This window comes from Gadus chalcogrammus, chromosome 1, assembly GCF_026213295.1.
Source record: "Gadus chalcogrammus isolate NIFS_2021 chromosome 1, NIFS_Gcha_1.0, whole genome shotgun sequence".
NCBI lineage: Eukaryota > Metazoa > Chordata > Actinopteri > Gadiformes > Gadidae > Gadus > Gadus chalcogrammus.
In genome coordinates, this window is record NC_079412.1 from 18,768,022 (window position 1) to 18,792,309 (window position 24,288).

The following is a 24,288-nucleotide window of genomic DNA, read 5'->3' on the forward strand; positions in this document are numbered from 1 at the left end:
AAAAACATCCTTGCTTCTTATTTTTGCGATGACATGAATGAACCAACCACCTCCTCACGTAATGATGTACTCCCTCCACTCAGCTTTCAGCCCTACTGTGTGATGGGTTGATTAAACAATGGATCTGGATTTATCAAGGACCTCCACAGATGTTTTGATTATTAAAACAAATATAATAAATTCATCTCTTTAATACAATTCTGTGTAATATTATTGCTAATCACTAGCTATAAAATGGTCAACTGCTGATGGGAAAGTACAGATATCTTTGGAGCTATATAATTTATTAAACATTGATCCGTCCATCTCTGTTGCGTAATGTCTCTAGGTTTCGATCGGTATTTTACCAGCCGCACGCTGGAGAACAACAGGCGGAACATTTGGTTTGCTGAGTTCTGGGAAAATAACTTCCAATGCAAGCTGAGTCGCCATGCACTGAAGAAAGGATCTGGCGTCAAGAAATGCACAAGTGAGTGTGATACCCACAATGCACAAGTGATTGTGAGACCCAAGATGACACTGTTGGCTCTGCCGGGTCATAATGTGATTTCATTTTAATTAAAAAAACAATGAATTTAAATGAATCATCTCTTCTGCTGTTGTAGCTCCAAATCAGAACAAAAGAGCAGTTATCGAGATGATAAACGTTAAAGAACAATTCAATAGCCTCACCTGTCTTGCTAAAAGGAAAAAATGATCTGCACAGCTACTGTTAGATACTCTGGGCAGGTCCAAACATACTGAAACTGTCTTCCAATTTTTGAAATCCAAAGAAATGCCAGCTGTGCTCTGACAAGTCTAGTCTAGGCTGATGTAACCTGGCAAGTCATTTGAATCACCTGTGTGAGATCCCATGGTTGAAGTAGTATTGAAAAGGTAATGGTAGACGTTAGTCTTTTCCCCCCAGCAGCCTATAGTTCATCAGGCTGCATCATTAAAGGCCATTGATTCCTTGTGTTCATTGGGTTTTTTAACTTAAGTGGCAACCCAGGAGACATCCTGTACTAAACCGGACTTAAGCTCTTTGTGGCTAAATGCCTTCCTTCTTGCAAAGTGCAAAGAATGTGGAAAGTTGTAACTTTTTCCATGCTCCCCTCTCATGTTCAATTGACCTCATTACTGTCTTTGCCGCAAGAATGAGTTGGGTTTTATCTAAACTATGGAGCCACCCAGATAGTGCATGATTAGAAGCCAGTCGCAGTACTGCAGATGCTGATGCCAAATTGCATTGGCACTAATAGGGTTTTTGCTCTCAAACGGCAATGGCTGTTCCCTGCTGTCAATATGCAACACCCTCAAGTCCTTATTAGTGTCTTATCCATGGTATAAGTCAGACCTGGTATTCACCAAGCCACAGCGGGCCTGTAGTCATTATTACTTCAATTTGATGTTGCCTTCTTCTTGTTTGCTGTTTGACACATTGGTTTGAGACTGGTTCTGTGTGTAAGACCTTCGAGTTCCACCCCAAGTCGGTCTGAGGTTGTCGTGATTGAAATGATGGTCCTCTGACTTCAAGGTCTTTTTGGGGCATGATGTACGCACGGCATACAAATTCACAAGTCCTTCAAGCGACCTTAGAGTCTTGGTTCCTGATGCAGTCAGTTTGGGTTTGAAAATATGGCCTTTCATGTTTATACAGTATTTGACATGTTTTTGCCATAACGTAGATCCCAACCCATAAATAATGGACCTAGATACACTAAATTCAGGATTGCTTATCTTATAACCACACAGGATAATCTGTATCAGGGATTTGACAGTGTGGAAAAATGTAATGAGATTAAGGTCTTGTAAATATCCATTTTTGTGTTTGACAGAATTACACTAAAATGGCCGACTCAAGAATGTTTAGGCCTAGAAATGCACAAACCAATACCGGCTTTCGTGTTAATAGATCACATAATATCAATGTAAACATGACGCTGTGTCCTCAAACACCTTCTGAGAATATAAAATAGATCAGATTACATAGGATCAGATTAGATTTGATTGCATAATTTGAGTGGCAATTTGCCCCAAACACTAAAATATATCAGTGAAACATCTCAAGCAGATAATTCCTATTAGCGTGTGCCTGGGGGAGTCACAACACACTGTATCAAATACATTAGTGTTGGCAATGAAATCACATTGTTTACATGGAGTTTCTATTTGATGATTCTACGTTTCACTAATCCACCACAGCATTAGAAATGTAAATTGTCTAAGACCACTATTCCCCGTGTATGGTTGCACATTATAATCTTAAAAATGTGTTTTATTAATTTAACAGTTTCTGACATTCTTGTCATGCACACATTATCTTAAAAGAAAAGGCCAGAATAGGAATATATAAGTAGCATTTTTTGCATACATAAATCATACATTTAAACGTGGACGAATGTAATTTTTGTGCTTTTTACTCCATTAATCCCAAAATATCTGAATAACAGAGTTTCTCAAGAATAAAGGCAGCCATCCATAACTTAATCCATCCATGACTTAATCCATCAAGGGGATTTTTCTATATTTATCGTTTAATTGTTCCGTAATTTTTCAACCTGGACCCTATTTTCCCATAATTTTGTCTCTAAGTGACTAATACGGACAACCTTCAGCTTTCAACCAAGAAACAGATAGGGCCTAGTCTTTGTACATCCTCAAAGGGTGAATTTTCTGGCAGGCTCAGATTGTTATTAAAACTGTCTGACAACAAAATGGAAGAAACCTTGCTCAATACTTGACCAAACAAAAAAAATAGCTAAAGCCCCTAACACCAAAAGTGCTGAAAAAAAATCCAAAGCTATCCTTATGGTGTGAAAATTATACAGAACAACTCTATCTGCAACTCAAGCCACCAGAGGTTCCTTATGAGACAACGTACTTGGTGCAGGTTTAAATGTTATTAACACAAAGTGTGTAGATACCACACAAAAAAACAACACAACAAGAAACTCTTCATGGTTGATGGATACAAATGTTTGCCATTTACCATACTTCCCAGCAAGTCCAATTTAAACTAAAGGGTTCACATAGGCTATGGAAAATGGAACTGTGTGCAACTTAACTTGGGACTCAGAGGATGCCCATCTGAGGCCATTCCCTTGTAATATAACCAAACTATTTAATTACTTCCAAACATTAAAGGTTCACTGGAAAATGTACAAAATGCCTCATGGCCAATGTAGCCCAGCGAGGACTGAGCAGCAGTATGCTACCTTTAGGGCTTGACCTGTTGAGTTGGAATGTAAGGAAACAAAAATCTAATCACAAACATGAATCAAGGGAGTAAAGTATTTTAAGTATTTTAATGGGGATCAGAGAGGGGATGTTACTCAATGATTATATAGCGCCTATATGCTGCCTTTGAATCCATTATGTATAGGAGGTCAACAGATTGACACCAATATAATATAGTATATAATTAATACAGATTATCTTCCTTCTAAAGCGATTCAAATGCATTATAATTTTTTCAATCCGTATTAAGTCCCATTAAAACCACATTAAGCTAACAGGTGTCTTGCCCCTTCCTGCTGCTTTGAACCGTAACTAGGTGAACATAGACTGCGGCCTATATTTAAACATTGTTCAGACAATTTACAGTTGAGCGGCCTACATACGAGTGCGGCCTATTTTCTAAGGTGTATAACCAAAATCGGGCGTGGTGTTTGCTCTGTGATGATGCCCCGTATTCTATACTAACACCTTTCAAAAAGTTTGAGACATGGTCAATATCCGCTTTGTGGTAATCCCCCACTGGAACCAAACAAAACCCTAACCCGTTAAACAAGTTACCCAACAATAATAAACAGGCAGCTAATTGGGTAATAATCTCAGATTCCGATTTATTTCCTGTCAGAATAGTGCTTTTCTTCGCATGCTCTTGAATAGTGCAAGTGCTGCGGTGCCATTTAATTGAAACGTTGCACAATGTACACACCGCCTTTTAAGTTTTATGATCAAAGCAGTGTGACTTCATTGGAACTTAAGTGGGTCGTGTATCCAAACAGATCACTGACACCGGCGCCACCGTACAGACGCGTGATGACTTCCAGCGCTCCTCGAGACCTTGCCACGCATCGCAGTAGTGTCAATACCACTCATTATTAACAAGTGGTAAAAATATATTACTTTCTGGTTGCTGTCTTGAGCCCTGCATGTAATCCTTTGACACTAACCTAGCAATCACACAGAAATCCTTAGATATAAACAACACAGGGATTTCAAAGGCTTTTCACAGATTCATTGATTTGTTATGCTGCAGCATTTCAATTCAAAACACTTGAAATAAAGTTAAAATCAAAAGGGTCTTTGTGAGGCTTTTCAGCAGCTCTGGGGGCCTTTTTGATATGATATGATGTGCTTTAAATTGGGCATTTGTTACTGCAGCCTTTATAAGGGTGTGGCCTATATACAGGTTTGCTTTTTTCAAGCCTTAGTTCTTCTAGTCCATGTTTGGTATTTAATATATTTCAAATTTCACTAATGCATGGCTGTGCATTTTAAGTAAAGAAAGAGCAAGAATAAAAAAAATGAAACCTCTCGTCTTTGATAAATTCTCTTTACCCATCTTCACATAAAGGAAACGTTCTTCCTTTACAATTAATCAACTGACCTACCAACGAACAGCTTTAAAGTACGGAGACATTAACGATAAACAGACTAAGCCAACCTGAGTGCTAAATAAACACGAGTATCTAAACTCTGTCCCCTGACAACACTACCAGATTCCTGGCTACGACAACAACAGACCACGTTTTCACGCTTCAGAGGAAAGCTTTGATGCTTTCAGTGTGACTGCTTTTAATCAATTGTCACAGGCTTTTTATGAGGTATAATGCCAGTGTTACCCATTCTTTGATTAGCCCCAGGAGTGCAGAAACACATTTACCCAGATTGGTGCAATTTCCTGTCTTGTGTCCTTTTTTTGTGAATATTAGTATAATTTAGTATCCTTCTCCGTTTTTCAGTTTCTACCTTTGTTTGTTGTCATAGTATCCATTGAAGTATATTGCACTGTGTGTGTGTGTGTGTGTGTGTGTGTGTGTGTGTGTGTGTGTGTGTGTGTGTCTGTGTGTCTGTGTGTCTGTGTGTGTGTGTGTGTGTGTGTGTGTGTGTGTGTGTGTGTGTGTGTGTGTGTGTGTGTGTGTGTTAACCTAACTCAACCCAAAAATATTAGACTCCAGACACTGGGGAAACAGATTTAACCAAGAAATCAATTTAACGCAAACTTGCATTTAACAATTGCCTCTTGTGCTCGCTCATTGTGAAATGGGAGAACACACATGGTTAAGCGATAATAAAGAGATGTTAATGGAACAAATTACTTAAAGTCACTTTGAAGAACTGAATTAACCAGTTCAAATTGACAATAAAATATAGATTTATCTAATTTTTATTTTTTTGGGCTAGTCTGTCTAGTGTTGATTAACATTGGGGGCCCCTGCCCCTAGTCTATCTAGTGGTGATTAACATTGAGGGCCCCTGCCACTAGTCTCTCTAGTGGTGATTAGCATTGGGGGCCCCTGCCACTAGTCTGCCTCATGGTGATTACCATTAGGGGCCCATGCCACACTACCAGACAACAGCAACTCAGAGGCTTTAATTCTCCTCACAACATCCATTAATTTCAGTCCAAAAGGGAAAGGAGAAGTCGACTGATACGCTGGTCTCTGACCATACATTTGACATTTCTGGACTGATCCGTCCCCTCATGAATGTTTGATTATATACATACGCTGTGCATATTGATGTCAAAAGAGATTGAAGGTAAACAACCCAGCAAGCCTGAAGCCGGAGGCTAGTGTATGTTTATAGTCCTCGCACTCCTGGACACCCACCAAGGACCAAGGACGAGTCCCAATATACTGCAGTTTATGATATCATATAACATGACGCTCATTTGAAGCAGGCACTGTATGGCCACCTCCCTCGGGGACAGTATGTGATTGTAGTCACAGTTTTCAGGGGATTTATGTTTTTCCTGATAGGAGCTGACCTCTGGGCTAGCCCATGCGTCATTAGCTTGACGGTGTCCATAGACGGTTTCCATAGGCTATATAAAAGGCAGTGTACGGTTACGGCTGCACTAGATATTTGATTAAAAAAGGGTTAGGCTTCCCATCGGACTAAGAAAATTTCAACACAAGTTGGATGTGGGCCATTAAACTAGATAACTCAAAATGTCTTTCGGATCATTAAAGCTGTTTAAAAACACATTCTTAATCACTTTACAACACGGTTAGATGGATGATTGAAGCAAAAGGCATATAGCATTTACTTTAAATTCTCTTAGAGAGTGTTTGAGGTTGTATTTCCCCTCGCTGTAGGCTTTGGTTTCATGCATTCACTGCTCTGACTAGGGGTGAGCTGAACCATGCAGCTCATTTCATCTGGGTTCACAGAGCAGATTGGATCTGAAATCCTCAAAGCTCGTTTAACCCTGAGCTTGACAATTAACTAGACAAATTGCCAGCAATGGTAAGAATGTGTACAGGTTTGATTCATCTCCTTACATTGTTAATTAATTTAATATTTTTTTTAAGAAATGAAATATATAATGGTGGTTCATCTTCAATCTTTGCAACTGGAAATCTGTGTAGTGAAAAAGCCCTGGTGTGCAAGATACAAACACGTCTGTCAAAAGGGTAAAAAAAATGGTTGAGCTGACATTCATCATTAAATATTTATTGTTAAAACCTGAAACTAAAAATAAGCCCACTGCTTTCAGGTGAGTAAGCTTTGAGTCTGAATGAGGAGAATGAGGCCAGGATGAGTCTCATCCTACTTCCTTAAACGCTTGGGGTGCCACTTTACCCCCCCCCCCCCCACCCCCCCGCGCTTCCCCTCATCATTTGAATGTACAAGTAAACGGAGGCAGTTACAAAACTGCAAATTCCTGCCCTTTACTTTTTTTTTAAACCCGACCTTTTCGCTATAAGCAATCCTTTAGTGACAGCTGCCAGGCTTCACCTTCACAGTATGATGAGATGAGCAGGGGATAGCAGGGCTGTCTATTCTGGTATCAGCACTATGCCGAGTGCACGCCATTGTACTTGTGCGAGTGCTGGCGTTATTCTCCAACATGTCAGCCATTTTTTTTAATCCACCGCTGACGGCTTCCGCTACACATGCAGGACGTTGGAGATGTTTGTTCGTTTTTCTACACTGCTCCATTTTCAGACGCCGTGTTTAGGTGCAGTCAAAAAACATACGACTAAACACGCAGTAGAAGTAGATTTGTTTAAAGGCTGTTCCCTGGTTGGTTTCCCCCCCCCCCTCTACCCCCATGAATCCAGCACTAATGAACTGGGACCGCTAACCCCCCCCCCCCCCTCCGCCAATATAGTAGAAAATACAAAACACCACGCCGTATAAGAGTCAAGACATTATAGAGCAGATAGGCAGGGGGGCATCGTAGCCGTGCATTATACATGAGGCCTCACAAAAGGCCAGGAAGGATTCATGTGCTTTGATGAAATATGCAGGGGGTATTAACACCAGCGGTTGGTGGATGTGCAGCAGTTAGAGACAATGCTGCGGCATCTCAATGTACCCACGGAGCTACAACGTATAAACCCGCTCTGAAAGAGCGGGTTTATACGTTGTAGCTCCGTGGGTACATTGAGACTAATGTCTGCCGGTTTAGGGGGGTTCTGCTGCTACAGCGGCTCGCACCGTATTCTAGGGCCAATCAAGCGGATCCATTGATTCATTCGGGGGGGAAAGCGGAGAGGCGGGAGAATCTCACAGCTGAGAGGCGATGCATGAATGGCTCTTTTCGCCGTGGCTTCTCGCCCGAGCGGGCGCCACGCTCCATTTAAGATGAATACGTCCTTCATACTTATGTCGCCGGAACCAGACGGAACACATCAGCAAATCTTCCTGTGATTAAAGCTGTCATGTCGGGGGGGGGGGTCAGTACGGTCTCACGGCGGCATCCATCGGGTCAGCACACTGCCTCGACTGACACTCGGGGAGGGAGAGGAGGGAAGATTTGGGGTGGGCGGGGGGGGGGCGAGATGTAGGACTTACAGGCTCAAGTGGTTCCATCCCTCACAGTCGGCGTGAGTCATTGTAGGCGGGCTGGGGTTGTCAGATACGGTCACGTGACCCTGTGCTCGTCGCCCCCGATCGGCGAGTAGCCCGGCTCACTCGGACACGTTCGGAGCCACATGAGGTCAAACGATGCAGGGTTGCTTTACATCGGATTGATACGTAGGGATTAATTTAAAATGCAGGAGGATAGAAAATGCACACTGGTGCTCAGAAGATGCAGCATGTGTCTTGGGACATTTGGATTTAGCCATAGCTATATAAGAGTCTGGGCCTTGGTGTTAATAATGATGGGTTGTTGAGAGTTTTTCAGCAAGGTAAGAGAATGGAATACAAAATAGGGTAGTTATCATCCACGGATCTGAGTTACGTCGACAGAAGCAGCTGAATGCCAAGCACTGCTGTCACTGACTCACAGCATGCAGTGTCTCCAAGGCCACAAAAGACCTGGTCCAATAGACACTCGCACACAGGGGTTGCGTACGTTAATGAATACCTTGAAATAATCTGTTATAAAATGGTGACACAGCAAATTAATGAATGCATTTGTTTGTTTATGTTTAGTTCCTATCGTCCCTCGTCTTTATTCTCAATAGAGGAGCTCAGTGCGCGCCCAATTTGTTATGCAACTAGCCCTGATACCGATCATGTCTATTAACTAAAGCCCCTCTCCTGATATAGTGTAAGCAGCTGCACAGGAGCTGATTGAACTCAGTGTCTATCTCTTATTAGGACCGTCTGAATGAACACAGCCCCTGTGACACAGGGAGGGGAGAAATAGTGCACTAGAGTTCACTAGCTGAAGCACACCGGGTGCCCTGGGGGTTTAGGGGCTCCAGACCTCTTAACAAACCACCCAGGCTTGCTTTAATGAGGCGCACAACAACCCACAGTTGAGTTGAGTGTACGTTAACCGTGGTTGCTTCTTACTGCAAGATGAATATGGAAACGCATTACATCTTAACATTATCGATGTTCTGTATCAGTGACATGTGTTTCATGTCCCCGAATGCTTAATATATGAGAGGATTGCGTTAGAGCGTCATTAAAAACGACAGCATCATATAATGATTATGTACATAATCAAGATCTAATCATTAAAACTGAACGATAGGGTTGTTGTTTTTTTACGGGTGTCAAGTGTATCTGTGTGTGTGTGTGTGTGTGTGTGTGTGTGTGTGTGTGTGTGTGTGTGTGTGTGTGTGTGTGTGTGTGTGTGTGTGTGTGTGTGTGTGTGTGTGTGTGCGTGTGCGCGTGTGCGCGTGTGCGTGCATGTGTGTTTAATGCTCAGTTGAACACACTTATATGAGATAAGAGGTACTGTAAGAGAGGAACGGTAGACAAACAGAGCCTGGGAACACTGAAGGTGATTCCCCTAGACATATCATATGGGTATAACTCTGCACCTTACAGGTTTCAGTTTCCAGCCAGGCTCTGCTGTATCCTCCCAGAAGTAACAGGAGGATTTCTGGGTCTGAGAATACCTTGTTTGTAATGCAGGTACAACACTATGTGTGTGTGGAATAGAGAGAGAGAGAGAGAGAGAGAGAGAGAGAGAGAGAGAGAGAGAGAGAGAGAGAGAGAGAGAGAGAGAGAGAGAGAGAGAGAGAGAGAGAGAGAGAGAGAGACAGAGTGACAGAGTGACAGAGTGACAGAGAGACAGAGAGACAGAGAGACAGAGGATGGTGGAGTATTAGGGAAGACAAACGAGGGAAATACAGCATTACAAATATAATAAAGCTTTTGTGCTTTACTTGGGATTGGCAATGTCTCTATCATAATTGGTGGAATTAAGACTTCAAAATCATTCAGTGCCTTCTCAGGGTTCTTAAATTGCTTCCGCTGAGTCAAGTAAGCATTGATTTTGGAGTATGCTCTAGATAATTCCAGCAACACAAACCAAACAGATTCCTGTGAATAGAAGCGGAGCCACCTGTTGAACAGGAAGTGTCTCCGTACTTGGTGTTTCACTACGAATTTCTACTAGTTGCCAGGTTTTTCCAAAAAGCAGTTCTAGGTAAGAATGTAACAGAAAGTTTAAGCATTCTACTGTGAAATTTCACACGATGTAGGTTCACATCGTTGGAGCCCATTATAAAATCTGTGGATTAAATACCTAATATTGCTGTCATATAATCAATGATTATATTAAAAACAAACATGAGACATATTCAATAGTCGGAATTGAGTATCAACAAAATAACGCAACATTATCACTGAATTGTGTATCATAATTGCAAACCTAGTTTGGTTTACCTTGAAAAGTATCTATGTTATAATACGTTGCAATGCACTCTAAAAACACTAGGACTGTCAACTCCGTACTACGCTCCAACCTGACATACTAGAGGCCAGAGCAGGCAGGAAGGGCTTCCCGTATTCCATTCCCTTCTCCGGACTTCCCAGATTTTTGAAATTCATTCAATCTTAATAACTTTTTTGAAATCTTGCAAGAGATGCATTAGCTCCCTCCACCCTGGAACTGCAGTAGGCCTACATCTATAATCCACTCATATATTCCCGGCATATTAATCCACTTAATCTTAACACCTTTGCTGTACACATGTCACAGCTGCTGGTTCGGCTTTCCCACTCCCCAAAGGAATGGGCATGTGGAGTGAAGCAGCACTTGGTGGATCTGTAGCTTCCTAGATTAGCTTTCGTTCCCGTCATCGCTGCAGAAAGCAAACATCACACCAGCCGCTCTTCCTTAGGAGTTCACTTCTGTCGGCTTACGGTTGGAAGTTTCATCAATTACCATATACCGTTCATGAATATAACACGATAGTTCTTACCTTGTTTTTACTCTATTAGCTAAGCTTTTATTTTGAATCACGGAAATGTTTACAAATTACAGTTAAAAAGTCATCAATAAATGGGTGATGACCAGATTTCGTTGTATTATCTGGATGTAAATGGTTATATTTATTTGTGTAATGTTACATTAGTGAAAATCATACAATTTGTATAATTTATGAGGGTTCATGTTCTGGTTAAGTATCACTAGGCTACTGACTTCGTAATAATGATAGTGTAATTACATTAAAAGACAGGAAATATACCTTCCTAGTCGTATAACATACAAACTTTGAAGTTCCTGTTAATTAAACCAAACTAAATCATTTCTCACTCTAGGTTCGATTTCAGCATAATTTAAGTTGTGAGACGTTGTGCCTATGACGTGCAGAAGAGATGATTGTGTATCATTATGCTTCCATGTTGTTATTTTTACCTTGCTACAAATTGGACACCTTCAAATGTATCCTTTCTTGCATGGTAATTGCTAGTTATTTCAATTTGTAAAGCACGTTACCAAGATGTTAACACGCCCTCAGAACGAACGCATGAACCCAGGTGTCTGCCTGTGCAGGGCGGTGAACCCGGGTACAGATCTGACTCAGGGTAGGTGGAAAATGCAGCTTTACTCAAAAGTGCCGGTTGCATAAGTCAAATAAAGTATGTTGTATGTCCTCTACTAACCACATTTTCTTGACCCTAAAATGAAGTCAAGAAAATATATAAAGGAGGATTCATAAGGACTTAGGGAAAGACGACTGCGATGCAAAGGGGATCTGACTGCATGATGCGATGACGGGGGTTATGGACAGGGGGGGGGGGGGGGGCTGCTGTAGTGACTATACAATGCTCTAAAGATGGACCAAGAATAGCACATGTTAGATACTTAGCCTCATGCATTCCTACCATGATGATTCATGCAGGCTTTATGAACATGGTTAACCTGGTTAAAAAATATAACTTAATTTTCCCAGGGTTGGTAATCAAAATGTATATAGGCAACCAGTCACAAAGGTGCAACAAAATGGTTGTCACATGGGTGATGATTGCTCACGCTCAGCCACCTGTCGTAGGAGGACAGGAGGACATATTCACGACATGATCCCAATTAGTATGACTGTATGAAAATAATTGTCGGTAATTTGTATCGCTTGTTTTCGTGAATGGTGCATAATTAAGACAGGTGACAAACATCAAACTACCGACACTAAGGAAACAGCTAGTGAGCAGAGTTGGTGCAGGGGCTTTACAGTAGGAAATTCAAAAGATTCCATGAACTGGTTGTGGAAGTAAGTGTGTAAGCAGGAAATGATTTATTTTATATTCATGCTTCATTCCGTGCTTAATAATAATACAGGAAGCAGAGTGTTGTCACGGGTTAGCATAGCGGCGGCGCTTTAGCGGTGTGAAAGTGAGCATGTTGAGGGAAGCTGTAATGTGCTATTTGTGGGAGTATCGTGAGCTCTGATTCACCAGCAGTGGCTTGGCTGATAAAAGTGCCAGAGAACCATATGTTGGTTTGTTTGTCCCATTTGTATTTCACTTTTTATTTATATTTCTGTATCCTTAAAATCAATCATCGTGAAGGTTGGAAATTGTGGAAACAACGGTGAAGTCACAATTGGTTAGAATAATTGGCTGTGCAGTAAGAACAATAATAACGCATTTGATTTTGATAGCGGCCATCATCAGGGCCCAGGGGGCCCTTGTATATGGGACAATACGACAGCTTTCCAAGAGGCATCAGCTAAGAGTGCAGATCAGAGAACAGAGGAATCAAACATAGCTATCCATCGAGCCTTCGTGAACCCGGTGTACCCCCCCCCCCCCAACAACAGTGCCACAGAGCTGAACGTTAAGGTGTTCCAGGCGGTCTCTTTACAGGCTGCGAGAGACGGTGGCAGGTGCCTGCTACGTGGGCTGCAGGAAGCCATCACAGCCCCATGCATTCATTAGCAAACAACAAAGGGCAGGTCGGGCGGAGTTTAATGTTGAGCGATGCCGTCTGCGGGGTGGAAGATACGCTGATGAACACGGAACGCCAGCACCTGAGGGTTTGATCTCCATGTGCGGCCGCTGAAGCAGGAATGAGGAGTGACGTGCCAGGCGTCCACCAGGTTGGTCTGACGGGGGGACCCGCTGCTACATTGTGAACACATCTGAAGAGGCTAATGAGCGCTTCCTTTAGACCGAGCTGGTAAAGCAACGCCATGATCGAGCCACGAGGACTAGACTAGTAGCTGTATCGCTCCTTAGGATCGTCTTTAACTCTGTGCCGTATTGTTAGATTGGAAGATAAATGCAACATGGTCTGCGAGGAAAGCCGGTAATGAGTCATTACCTCAGGAAAACAGGCAGCAGGTTTAGTTTCATAATCAACTGGGCTTAATGGAGAGGCAAACAGTGTCTCAAATGAAAATAGATAACAAGATATCTATTCTCAGGCGGGATGAGATGGAGGTGGCGCACCATCACACAGATCTCTGACAGGTTTAGGCGGAGACGCTGATGTCTCCCGAGGGACAGGGAGGAAAAGGAGACCAGCGTCGAAGCCGCCGTGAGAGAAGCCAATCCTCGTTGATGAGGGATCCCCGGGAAGATGTCGTGAACAGGAAGGGGAGAAGGAGAGGTCAGAGGGCTGATCCCTGAGGGATTTCACCTCTCGTGACTCCGACAACTCGCCCCTCTGCACATGCATAATGCATCAAAGGAAACAACAAAGTGCTGTGTCTGTGTGTTGTGTGCAAGCGAGCACCGCCTCTGTGTCTGTGTCTGCAGCCGTCGCCTCGTTGTGTCACAGCTTTGATTTGGGCTTCTCTTCGGCGGCCAGATATGGGAACGTTGTGTGGGCCACCTGGAGAACTAGTGTTGTGTGTGTGTGTGTGTGTGTGAGTAAGAAATAGAGAAAGCAGATACAGAGAGGATACAGAGAAAGAGAGAAAGAATGAAATAGAGAGAGAGACAGTGAGTGAGTACATTTGACAAATTGTATCCCTGTCGTAATTAGAGTCAGCTAACCCCCGGATACGATATATAATAAAAAATTTGAATACAAATGGATAGTTGGATAATTTGAATATGAAGTTGAGGATAACAGAGGTACAATATGGCTGACGGGCAGCATTGTCTTGATCTGAAACATAATCTTGTTCTTCTGCGGCCCAACCAGCGGCAGGTTGTCACCCCGGCTCTGCCTGTTCTCTGCCTTCACCTGTGCTCGGATAACCAAAGCATTACGGCGGTAATTGAAACCTTTCCCGATGATTAACACGTTCTCAAAGCGCCACGCAGAACCTCGCCTGTGATTAATACACAGCTGTCATAACTAATTACATTAATGTTGAGGAATGATTAGACGTGTCGTGCTCCCTCTTCCTCCTCCTCATCCTCCTCCTCCTCCACTCCATCACACCCGCCGCCCTTGATTGATGCATCACCGGCGAGACGCGAGCCCCTCGCCTCGCACAAACACGACCCCGAGGTGGAAGTAATCCCGCTCAGAAGTGGAAGCCCTGTGTGGGGTCTATACATAGACAACACAAACATATGTACTTTTATATCTATATATTTTCATGTATCACGATAATAAGAGGGCAAATGTGTTGGGTGGGGGGCTTTTGATTGAGCGCTACGGCAGACTGCATGTTTTTGGTACTTAACATGTAGGGCCCATCTCTTAATATATTCAATATTGCGAACAACGGATTGAATGGAGAATCAGAACACTCAACGGACTAGAATTTGTTCGATTTGACCCTTCGACGCGTTTTTGTGCGGCACTCATATTACGGATTGATTGTTGAGCTTGTACTCTCGTTCATGTTACCGTTTCCTTTGTATGGGGCAAGACAATGTGAATAATCGTCCTTGAAAGACTTCGCCTCCTTCTTTCAAAAACAAGCAGCGACTCCTGCCAACATTTTACACAGCAGACAAACGCCTAGCCAAGCAAATAAGATTCAACAACATATAGGCGAAGGCTACCACACAAACAAAACCGTGAGGCAAACCCAGGGCCATCATCAGGTTTATTGCAAGTATAATGATCCCATGTTGCACAAGGCAACAATCTTTTTTAATTGCCGGGGAATAAATCAATGCTTTTGTCTCGCACTGCCTCCTCTCAGATCACGAGCGAATCGGAAGGGACTCCTCCTACGAGCAGGAGGGCAAGGTGCAGTTTGTGATCGACGCCGTGTACGCCATGGCCCACGCCCTGCACAACATGCACCGCAGCCTGTGCCCCGGCAACGTGGGCCTGTGCCCCAAGATGGAGACCATCAACGGGACGCTGCTGCTCAAGTACATCCGCGATGTCAACTTCACAGGTGAGCCTTCCCTCTGACCCATCGTTGCCAGGAATAGCTGACCAATAGGAAGACACTAGGAAAGTCTTTTAGCAATTGACTACTTTTTCAGTTGACTACTTGACTACTTTTACTTTTTTTTTTTTTACACGTTTTACTATGTGTACCAAAACCAGCAGAAATATGGCATAGGAAGGAGTCGAAAATAACAGGCAAATGTAGCATGTCATTATTTTAGACTATAATTAAATGTAAAAAATATTTCAGTATATTATTTTATAAATATGTAGTATAAGAAAATATCTTTGTCTATCCCAATAGCAGGATTATCATATTTGCTTGCGGCAGCAAGTAAATGTAATGTAATGTAATCTATTGATCCAGGCCAAAGGCCATGGACAGATGACATGTCTCACTGGGGTCTGGTCGAAGATAATGTTTTTAATCACACACAAGCGGGGAAACATCACCGAAGGTTCAAGCAAACTCTCCAAAAATGTAACATTAGCGGAGCATGGATAATTTTGTGACTCAGTTCAAACCTTCAGGGGTAATTATGCATTCATGAACACTGTCAGGCAGTCAAGACTTTGGTCCATAGGATTGAATTTATATGAAAACGTTTTAATCTCTTTTGTCTGAGTGAATTCACAGAATGCTAATCTTGAGCTGGTTTTCTTTAATGTCGTAAGAGTTAAATAAGACATAATTTGACCAGTATGTCAGAGAAAGAAAGGACACATAAATATGCCCTCAACCTTCACCAACAACACATTTTAGCAGCATATTATAAGATACATAGTTCAATATTAACCCAGTGTGTAACCACGTAGATTAATTCTCTAAGAAAAAGTCAGCATGGAATTGATAAAGCCTATAGAAACCTGTACACTTAATGTATTCATTTATTTATGACGTGAGTGAATGGGCGACTCAGGAATGTAAAGCACTGTAGCTAAAACAAAGGCCGCTCGAAATCAATGCTACAAACACATTACCGCTAAAAGCGTATTCGCTTTAGACACTTTGTGCACGGATGAATTGAAAACGTAAAAGCTTTTTCAAAAACAACGGGAAGAGTTCATTTCATCCAACGTAATGCTGGGAACTTTCTTCAGGCTGCCCTGCTGACTGAAGGAAACAGGAAACCTGGCCCGGCTTACAATATTGTTGATGACTGCTGATACATATTGATGCATGCTAGATGCTTTTTTCTATGTTATCTCTGCTTTGCATGGAAAAACACTTTCCCTGTTTCTTTTGAGGCATCACAGGTAGTCTCAGGGACGATGTGCCTTTTCAGCATCGCCTTTGTGAATGTTTTTCCCAACTACACAAACAGGACCCTTTGAGCCCTGCATGGACCTTCACCGCGCCAGGCGGTGAGGTTCTAAGACCACCTTTCACTGTAAAAATGGACTCAAGAAAGTAATTTACCACATTTAATTCCAAGAGGTCTGGTCATAAATTAGAAAGGGAGCTATTTATTCAACACATGGTTTCTCAGTGATATGAAATGTACTAGAACATTAATTAGGCACAGTGTAATGTTTATTCCAGGAGGTGATTCTTGCAAAGAAAGGTAAAAAGTTCTTTACTCAAGGAAGGCAAGGAGATAGAGATGTAGTTGGCAGAATCGTTTACAGATTTCAGAACCATCATGTGTATCAAATCCTTCTGACACAAGATATCAGGGAAGGGAAGCAAACCTCCTAACAAGCAGAAAGGCAATACGGGCAATCCAATCCATCTAAACCTGCAACAGGACACTTTATAAGCAAAGTGGGTGAAGAAGCCTTGGAACGAGAAACAACCCCTTTAACTCTGATCAATTGGCTCTCTCCACCCAGATTAACCATGATGTAAGGCCTGTGAGAACATTTAATCGGGGCACTGCCTTTTGTACTCACTTTTATGTTAACTTCTTATCTGTTTTCTGCACATTTTTTAGGCTGGTATAGTGTAATGTATTTTTAAGAGGTTGTGTTAACTTTAACACCTACAGCGTTTTGAATTCTGCTTAGTAACCACAAAATCGTATCCCAACGTTATCAGAGCAGGGAAGAGAATCCGTTTTTATTAAGCTTTCATTTATCAAGACTTTGGATCATAATACAATTTCAGCAAAAAAACTCTCAGCTCCATGTTTGTTCACGTTGGTACATTGCAAAAATAAAAACACTTTTCATCCATTTTAGATTTTGGATATGTAAAGGGAAGTGAAGTGGATAAACACAGAAAGAACATTATTTAAGGCCGTTGTTCAAAATGAGCCCCTAAAGACTCCACACACACACAAACACACACATGCACGCACAGGCGTTTTAACAAGCTATGCAGGCACGAGATGCGTGTCAGAAAACCCCCCAAAAACAACATGAAAGGGCGTGCGGATCTGACGGCGGTAATCGGAATGAGCACTGTCGTTCGTTAGCGCGCGGAGAGAGAGAGAGAGAGAGAGAGAGAGAGAGAGAGAGAGAGGGGACGTTGCGGGTTAGCGTCAAGACAGGCACGACAGACCAATGGGCTCACTGAAGGAGTGGGAAACGATGTGCGAACGCGAGCCGACCGCGGCTCAGGCCCTCCGCAGAGGCAGAGCAGAGCAGCGGCCTGTCAGCATCCATTTCGCTGCCATCATTAGGAGCGTAACCGCATTGGCCTGAAGCACCCCTCGCAGTCTCATTTGATTTCTGATGCGGGTGGTGCATACATCAGCGTTTGTTTTGCTGCGTTGTCGTTGAACGCTGAGGCTGTTTGTACCGTAGGATAAGTAAACAGGTAAAGTGGAACATCGACGTTGTCTCATGAAGTTCATCGCAAATAACACGGCAATAGTTTAAGCAAATTATAAATAATTAAAAAAATGGGGGGGAAATGCTTTTACCCAAATGGACATTGGTGGTTTGGGTCGTTTCCCTTGATGTGCACTTTGTGTTGCTGCTTTGCACAAATAATAACGCTTTATAAATAAAGGCGGGTTTGATGTGATGCAGGTTTCCAAGGAGCAGGTTGGGTTAGTTTGGGGCATGCCATTTATCGATGTTTAGCCTTAACCATGCCTTTAGCCTTTGTGTACATTTCCTTCTGTCCTCAGGTATTGCTGGCACACCGGTAGTGTTCAATGTGAATGGAGATGCTCCAGGTCGCTATGAGATCTACCAGTACCAGATTACCAACAGCACCATGGAGTACAAGATCATCGGCCACTGGACCGATCACCTCCACTTAGACGTACGGTTGTCCTTCAATGTTAAATACCATGGTTTTCCTTCTGAATAATGTAACAGATAGAATATTACACATGAATGTCTGCCAATCGGAAATCCTCCATTGAGATCAGAGGCTCCACTGTGTCCAGTATGAGCTCTTGCTGCTGTTTCAACAGTACTTAAGAAAACCATTGCATTAGTGCATTACATGTTTCAATGTAACATAGGCCGACAGTGATTTCAATGTCAAACGTGCAATAGCTATTAAAAACACATGTCCTATGTTGTTAGAGGATCTGGAGTGTTCAATATAGCTCGGCTACAGTTTGTAAACACCTTGGTAAATGTATAAGAAGAAATGCAAATTGCAACCGTTTTGCCATCACCACAGGCTCTGAGGAGAAGCATAAATGGCACCATATGGACATATAATTTCAAAACAATCACATGAACACCCATATGTTATTGTGCATGATTTCATTTCCCAAATGCTATTTCAGTTTATTAAGCCTCGCAAGCATGGCAAGCCTGACATAACAAAACACTGTCACAACAAGCACAGGCCTGTTGAACAAGCATTATCCCATCCTGAGATATCAGTACGCCACAAACTCGTTCAATTTCCTGCCTTCAATTAAGGGGCGACAAGCCTTTTGATTAGCTAATTAAAAAAGGGTGATGTTTCTGGCAAGATAAAGCACTGTAGACACAAGGCTTTATAAAACAATTATGTCTTTGTTGAAAAGGATCAGGCTTGTGTCAAGTGGTGAACACCACTGTGACTGCCTTCTCATCGCCCGAGTTCACAGTTTAAAATACCCAAGGAGACAGAAACAAACAGAAATTGAATGGTGTGTCCATGGAGATATGTATTTATTGTTTCGGTTCTCGTTAATGGTTTTCAGATATTGTCTGCTCGATATCGCTATCATGAAGCCAGATAATGAGCAAGGATTATGCATATTTTCAAAAGTAGGGTACGCTTTTGCAAAAAACGTCAGCAATGACAGAATATAACAGACGAGGTGTCCTGTCGGGCTGTCTGAAATGGTGCGAGCGTGACCAACTCCGACATCCTCCCCTCAGACCAACCAGATGCAGTGGCCCGGCGCCTCCCAGGACGTCCCCTCCTCCATCTGCAGCCAGCCCTGCCAGGCGGGGCAGCGCAAGAAGACGGTGAAGGGCATCCCGTGCTGCTGGCACTGCGAGAACTGCGACGGCTACCAGTACCAGGCCGACACGTACAGCTGCAAGATGTGCCGCTTCGACCTGAGGCCCAACCCCAACCACACGGGCTGCGACCCCATCCCCATCGTCAAGCTGGAGTGGAGCTCCCCCTGGGCTGTGTTCCCCGTGCTCATCGCCGTGCTGGGCATCATGGCCACCATGTTCGTGGTGCTCACCTTCATCCGCTACAACGACACGCCCATCGTGAAGGCCTCCGGGCGGGAGCTCAGCTACGTGCTGCTGACGGGCATCTTCCTGTGCTACGCCACCACCTTCCTGATGATCTCCACGCCCGACGTGGGCATATGCTCGCTGCGAAGGATATTCTTGGGCCTGGGCATGAGCATCAGCTACGCGGCGCTGCTCACCAAGACCAACCGCATCTACCGCATCTTCGAGCAGGGCAAGATGTCGGTGAGCGCCCCGCGCTTCATCTCGCCCGCCTCCCAGCTGGTCATCACCTTCACCCTGATCTCGGTGCAGCTCCTGGGGGTGTGCATCTGGTTCGGCGTGGACCCCTCGCAGGCCGTCATCGACTACGAGGACCAGCGCACCTCCAACCCGCTGATGGCCCGGGGGGTGTTGAAGTGCGACATCTCGGACCTGTCGCTCATCTGTCTGCTGGGGTACAGCATGCTGCTCATGGTCACCTGCACCGTCTACGCCATCAAGACCCGAGGCGTGCCGGAGACGTTCAACGAGGCCAAGCCCATCGGCTTCACCATGTACACCACCTGCATCGTGTGGCTGGCCTTCATCCCCATCTTCTTCGGGACTTCTCAGTCAGCAGAAAAGGTAAACGATGGGTCGAATCATGACGTGATGATGGCACGTTGTTATTTGAACATAGAAAACGTGTTTTCCAATTATATATATATGGGAGCTTTGGCAGTGCAATGACTCTAAGCAAAGGGAGGTGTTACACTCCTAGAAGTTCATTTTTGTTCGCTTGAAACAGTTTTTCTGGTTTGTTTGAAAAATCATAATTTCTTTGCGTTTTTGTATGGTGACACCATAAATCATGAGATTAATAACTGAGGGAATTGCAATGATTAAGAGCAGTCACGTGTGCCTAAGTCGTGTGCCCCAAAGTTTCTTAAATTGTGTGTGAACTTGTTGGATTGTGTGTATATGTGTGTGTGTGAGAGCGTGTGTGTGTGCTTTATGTTGGGGAACACAAAAAAAAGTAAATCCCCCTAAATCCCTGCAGATGGATAGAAATGATGCTTGCTTGTGGAGGAAGACAATTAGGAGGAAATTGCAGAATTAAGCAATACAGCCTATGGAAGGTTAAGCACACACCGTACTTAAATATCTCCCAAAAGTGTGTATTCTACTAATTGAATAGCAATTGAGTCATTATTGCGTTGAAGAACCCAAAAACATTGCGGTATTAAAACCCAAATGCCTCAAAGGTCTGCTACTTATACTTTTGTCAGGCCATATTTTTGCACAGCTTTCCATATAAGGCTTCTATAAGAGCTAGGGTGTGCTGTTAGTGAGCTAAGAAATATAGAGTTGTACGATAACCCTCTGAAAAGCAGCCGTTAGCATGTTTCCAACACCACGTGGCGGCCCTGAAAGGCTGCAAAGCGGGTTTCCTCCACAGAGCAGCTTCACTTTGAGACCATGTTTTGACCATAGAGTCTCCATATTCCATGTCTCATATTTCACTCATCTTTACTTTGTATCATCTAGAGGCAATTCAATGAGCTAAGATAGTACTTTATTTGATCCCGGACAGGAAATACAGGAGAGTGGTAGAATATAAAAGGTTGAAAATTATGAAGAATATACTGGGAGGTCAGCGGAGGTGTGAAGAAAGGCGATGGTGGTGGTGGGGGGGGGGGGGGGTGTCTGCGGTGTCTGCGGCCCTCTGGTCTCTCTCCAGCTCCTTCTGGACTGACTTGACCTCCTCTCCATCTACCGCCATGCATGGAAGCCCTCTTTTACCCGTTATGGAGGGCTTTAACAACCTGACTGATCACAGGGCTTGTTGATTGCTTGTAAAGAACCATGCCACTTTTCACCTTAACGTCTTGGTAGGACATGAGAGTTGTGAATAGTAAGAGAGTAGCAAGGTTTTAAAGCTAAACAACCCAAAAAGTCCCCTGCCTCTCTGCTCCCTCCCAGCCTATGTTTCTCAGCCGTTAGGAAGAGATTTATTTTCCGCCCCTTGGATCGAAAGGCAATATTAGCCAGACCAATCAGATGCCTTTATTTGTCAGAAATTAGCAGTCTAACTTAAGTCTTTAATCGAAACTGCCTGATACGGAGGCAGGCCAGTAAACTCAGAGCGAATATTCTCACAGAGCGGTTCACTCACTAATAGCTGAGAGATAGCTGGGCCATTTCTAACAAATTACCCCCACATGATAGCTCTTAAATCTCACCTACAGCCCCTTTAACAATGAAAACCATACATCAGACAAACATTTCCATTTGACGATGGGAACGTTAACTGTTCCGGAATGCTGCAGATATATCTGGGAATATGTTTAATGGTTATCCCGTGCCCTCGACTCAGCCCACTGCAACGCAACAAGAACAGTGTTGAGATGTGGGAGGTTACATTCAGATAGAAGAAGGAATATGGAATATGAACGTCAACCATCTGATTAGTAAGAGCTGAATACATGCCACAGGGTGATGAAGGTTATTTTAGCAGGGTTTTTGCTTGTTGAGGGTCACCCGTCTACTAAATCAACAATGTGTGATAAATCTCTGCAGCGGGTAAGCAAACATCTAAGGCCCAATGTAATGGCAAGTCAACGAGGCAGCATAAATCCCTTCTGGTGATAGTCGTAATACCTTGACATTGTTTTGAACTGTGTTTCTAATGTTCCATCAGGTTCCGATGAATGATGCATTACTGTCACTGATAAACACGACGACATAACTACATATTTTTGACAACAATGGAAATACTTGTAGGCCTATAGCATATTGTCAAAATAAGGACGTGACTATGCAGCTGATTTTGGCGATCATTTGAGATATTCATGGAAGCTTTATGATGATGAGTTAATAAAAGTTAAAATACATAACAATTGAACTAGCTTGTAGCTTCAATTACCTGGACATATCTGTAGTCCTTGTTGATCTTTATTGATTTCAATAATTGTATCAATGAAACCCCATCCTATAACTGATACATCCTACCAATAAAATATGCTGCCCAGCCCGTAACTCTCTCTTAGGTTAACAGAACGTCGTGCAGGGGGGGCATGTCTCATCTTACCATAAACACTCCCAAACCCCTCTTACTCACGCCAGCCAAAGAGAGTCACTTTGCCTAACACAATCGCAGAGCCACTTAGCGTTGACAGAAGTCATTTCGTTTTTTGGAATTCTGAAAGTCCCCCGCCTACTAACGAGAAGGGGCTCAATCTTGCAATTTACAGCAAATACAAAGAAGGATCACGGGGGGAAAACGTTCAACGTCTTTGTTTTGTTTGCGTCTGAACCACCCACACCAATTCCATCTGAAAAAACTGAGAACGGCATGGGTTTGGTGCAGTCATGCAGCAGTGATGCCACCGCCCTATCGCTTCAGGGCCTTCCGGCAAACCCATGTCTCGCTCAAAGGCCGGTCTGATGCACCAGGCATCAAACATCAGGTTTTGATGCCCGATACCTTTGATGCCTTTGACAAAGTGTAGCATACCCTGCTCCAAAGAAGCGTCATAGCCAAATGCCTGCGGGGATGTGGGGTAGTATATCCACGGTCCGGTTCTCGGTCTGTTACTGAAGCAAGAGCGGCAACCGTAAAGCGTGTTCCTCGACCAAGGCCAACGCTTGAGGCACGCGGTCCAGGAACCTCCTGCATCACACTGCACTGCAGATGGAAGGCGAGGGAAGGGTGGCAATATTGTTCCTAACTCACCCGAGGACTTTGGTGTAATCTTCTCTGGAGATGGCTCCCTACCTCCACCATAGTATATATATATATTTTAAAAAGCAGAGAGCTGCTGCTGCTGCTGCTGCTATGTGCTGCTGCCTGCGCTAGTGGAATGGATCGGGGAGTGCTCCATAACTCTTAGTTATCTCGCACACCTCTGCTCCCTCAGCTGTCAGGGCGCCGGGAGCTGCCCCGGCTGCATTCTGCCTCACAGGTGTGCGGATGCTCGCATGAATGCAAAGCGGCAGGCGGACGGACGGCTGCCTCCCGCAACCCCGGGCCTTTATGTCTCACCTCTGTCCGCAAATTTCTCTCCATGAAACTATATTGCATTATATGTGCATCGATTGGCCCTTTTATTGATTAGCTTTTGACGGATTACACATGCGAAGGGTTAGATCGTAGTCACGCTGGGTTAAACACGGGTAGCCAAGCTAGCCAGGATTAATTTGGTATTAGGTTGTGTAGAAATCTGTCCCCTTTCCCCAGAAAACAAGATTAATGATAGCATGAGCAGATCCAAATAACATATGTTATGCTGCAAAACATTATTTATAGTTGCTCGTGGCTAGTGAGTCCTGTAGGGTTATTCCCATGCCACACAACTCATTTATGATTTCTGCAAATATACTGTCAGTCCCAACCTAAGGCAGGTCTATTAGTGAGACGGCTGTCACATGTTTTTTACGATTGATTTTACACCCCCTTTGTTTAAACCAAGAGGAACTGGTTACTCCTTCCTAAAGGGAAAGGCAGGACTTTATGTAACTCCTGACTCCATTTCACGTTGTTGTTCAGCACACCCGTATTT

The 24,288-nt window shown here is 43.6% G+C and overlaps 1 protein-coding gene across 1 annotated transcript in view; it reads left to right on the forward strand.

Moving 5' to 3' along the window:
- grm4 (glutamate receptor, metabotropic 4) overlaps positions 1-24,288 on the forward strand; it is a 49,708-nt gene that overhangs the window by 21,026 nt on the left and 4,394 nt on the right. The window contains exons 4-7 of the mRNA XM_056594077.1: positions 329-469; positions 14,961-15,161; positions 18,235-18,371; positions 19,436-20,371. Coding sequence (XP_056450052.1) covers positions 329-469; positions 14,961-15,161; positions 18,235-18,371; positions 19,436-20,371 — 1,415 coding nt within the window. The remainder of the gene's footprint in view (positions 1-328; positions 470-14,960; positions 15,162-18,234; positions 18,372-19,435; positions 20,372-24,288) is intronic.